The sequence below is a fragment of the Alligator sinensis genome, unplaced genomic scaffold (genome assembly GCF_000455745.1).
Source record: "Alligator sinensis unplaced genomic scaffold, ASM45574v1 scaffold1295_1, whole genome shotgun sequence".
Lineage (NCBI taxonomy): Eukaryota > Metazoa > Chordata > Crocodylia > Alligatoridae > Alligator > Alligator sinensis.
This window is the reverse complement of record NW_005841880.1, coordinates 1,129,368-1,130,609: the sequence shown is the minus strand read 5'-3', so window position 1 is coordinate 1,130,609 and position 1,242 is coordinate 1,129,368. Positions and strand designations below refer to the sequence as shown.

The following is a 1,242-nucleotide window of genomic DNA, read 5'->3' as shown; positions in this document are numbered from 1 at the left end:
GGCGTGCGGTGGCGCTCCAGGGCGGGCGGGTAGCGCAAGCCGGGGTCGCTGTACTGCTTGGCGCGCTGCCACTGCTTGCGCAGGTGGGCGCGGGGCCGGTGCCGGGCGCGCAGCGGGGAGTCGTCGAACTGCGGGTCATGGCGCACGAAGGCGTTGAACAGCGCGTCTGTCTTCTCGTCGATGCTGTAGTCCCGCCGGGGCAGTGCTTCCCGGCTGGCAAACATCTGCCCGTAGGGAGCCCAGGCCAGGGGGCTGCGTGGCGGGACCCCTGCCTCGCCCCCCGCTGCCACCTCCTCTTCCTCTTCCTCTTCCTCCTCCTCCTCCTCCTCAGGCTCGCGCCCCTCGAAGCTCTCGAAGATGGTGCCCTTGCGCCCGGTGCTGGTGAAGCAGATGCGCTTCTCCGAGGCGGTCTGGTCCTGGGGCTGCCCATCCTCGCCTGCCCGGCTGGGCGCCTCGATGGAGGCGTAGCCGCTGTCCATCTGCAGCAGCTTGCGCGTGCCCGGCTCCGACTCGGTGCTGTCCTGCTTGGGTCGGCCCCACGGCCGCTCCTCGGGGCCTTCGGCCTCGTCCAGGGAGGAGGAGAAGCCGGGGGCACCGCCCGCCGAAGACACGCTGTCGCCCCCGTCGCTGCGCACCGAGTCCCGGTCATTGCTCTGCTCGGACGAGGCGTACAGCTCCAGGGATGCCCGCAAGCTCCAGATGTCGTGGTAGATGCTCTGCTGCTCCGCGCCGGGCGCCTCCGCGGCAGCCCCCCCACCTGCCTCGGCCGGCTCTAGCCTGGGGGCACAACCCACGAGCGTTATAGCGTAGCGCCTGGTCTGGGGCTGCCGGCTCAGCCCAACCCGGCCTGGCCCAGCCCAGCCTACCCAGGTGCGGTACCCAGGGCAGGCTGGGACTGGACAAGGACATTTTCAAGCCACTGCAAAGCTCTGCAAATCAATGGTCCCCTCCACTCACTTCCATCCTGTCTCCATCTGCCCCATCTCAGTCCCTCCACCTTTCCTCCCAGCCCTGCTGCCCTTGCCGGAGGAGCCTGAGCCCTATGGAGCCGGGACCCTGCTGCTGGCGCCTCCTGCATCAGGGCGCAGGGGCGGCTTCCCCCAGCCAGGCAGCCCCTGGCATGAAGAGGGGCAGGGACCCCTCCCAGGGGGAGCAGGGCTGTTTTCCTGGGGGAGAGGCTGGGAAATGCCCCTGCCTGGCTCGCACACGCCTGCCCCTGGACTCCTGGGCCAGAGCCGAGGC

The 1,242-nt window shown here is 70.0% G+C and overlaps 1 protein-coding gene across 1 annotated transcript in view; it reads right to left on the bottom strand.

Moving 5' to 3' along the window:
* The window catches only part of CBARP (CACN subunit beta associated regulatory protein), an 8,025-nt gene that overhangs the window by 2,078 nt on the left and 4,705 nt on the right, over positions 1–1,242 (bottom strand). The window contains exon 9 of the mRNA XM_025196340.1: positions 1–777. This exon is cut by the window's left edge and continues 2,078 nt beyond it. Within this exon, the coding sequence (XP_025052125.1) occupies positions 1–777 (777 nt within the window). The remainder of the gene's footprint in view (positions 778–1,242) is intronic.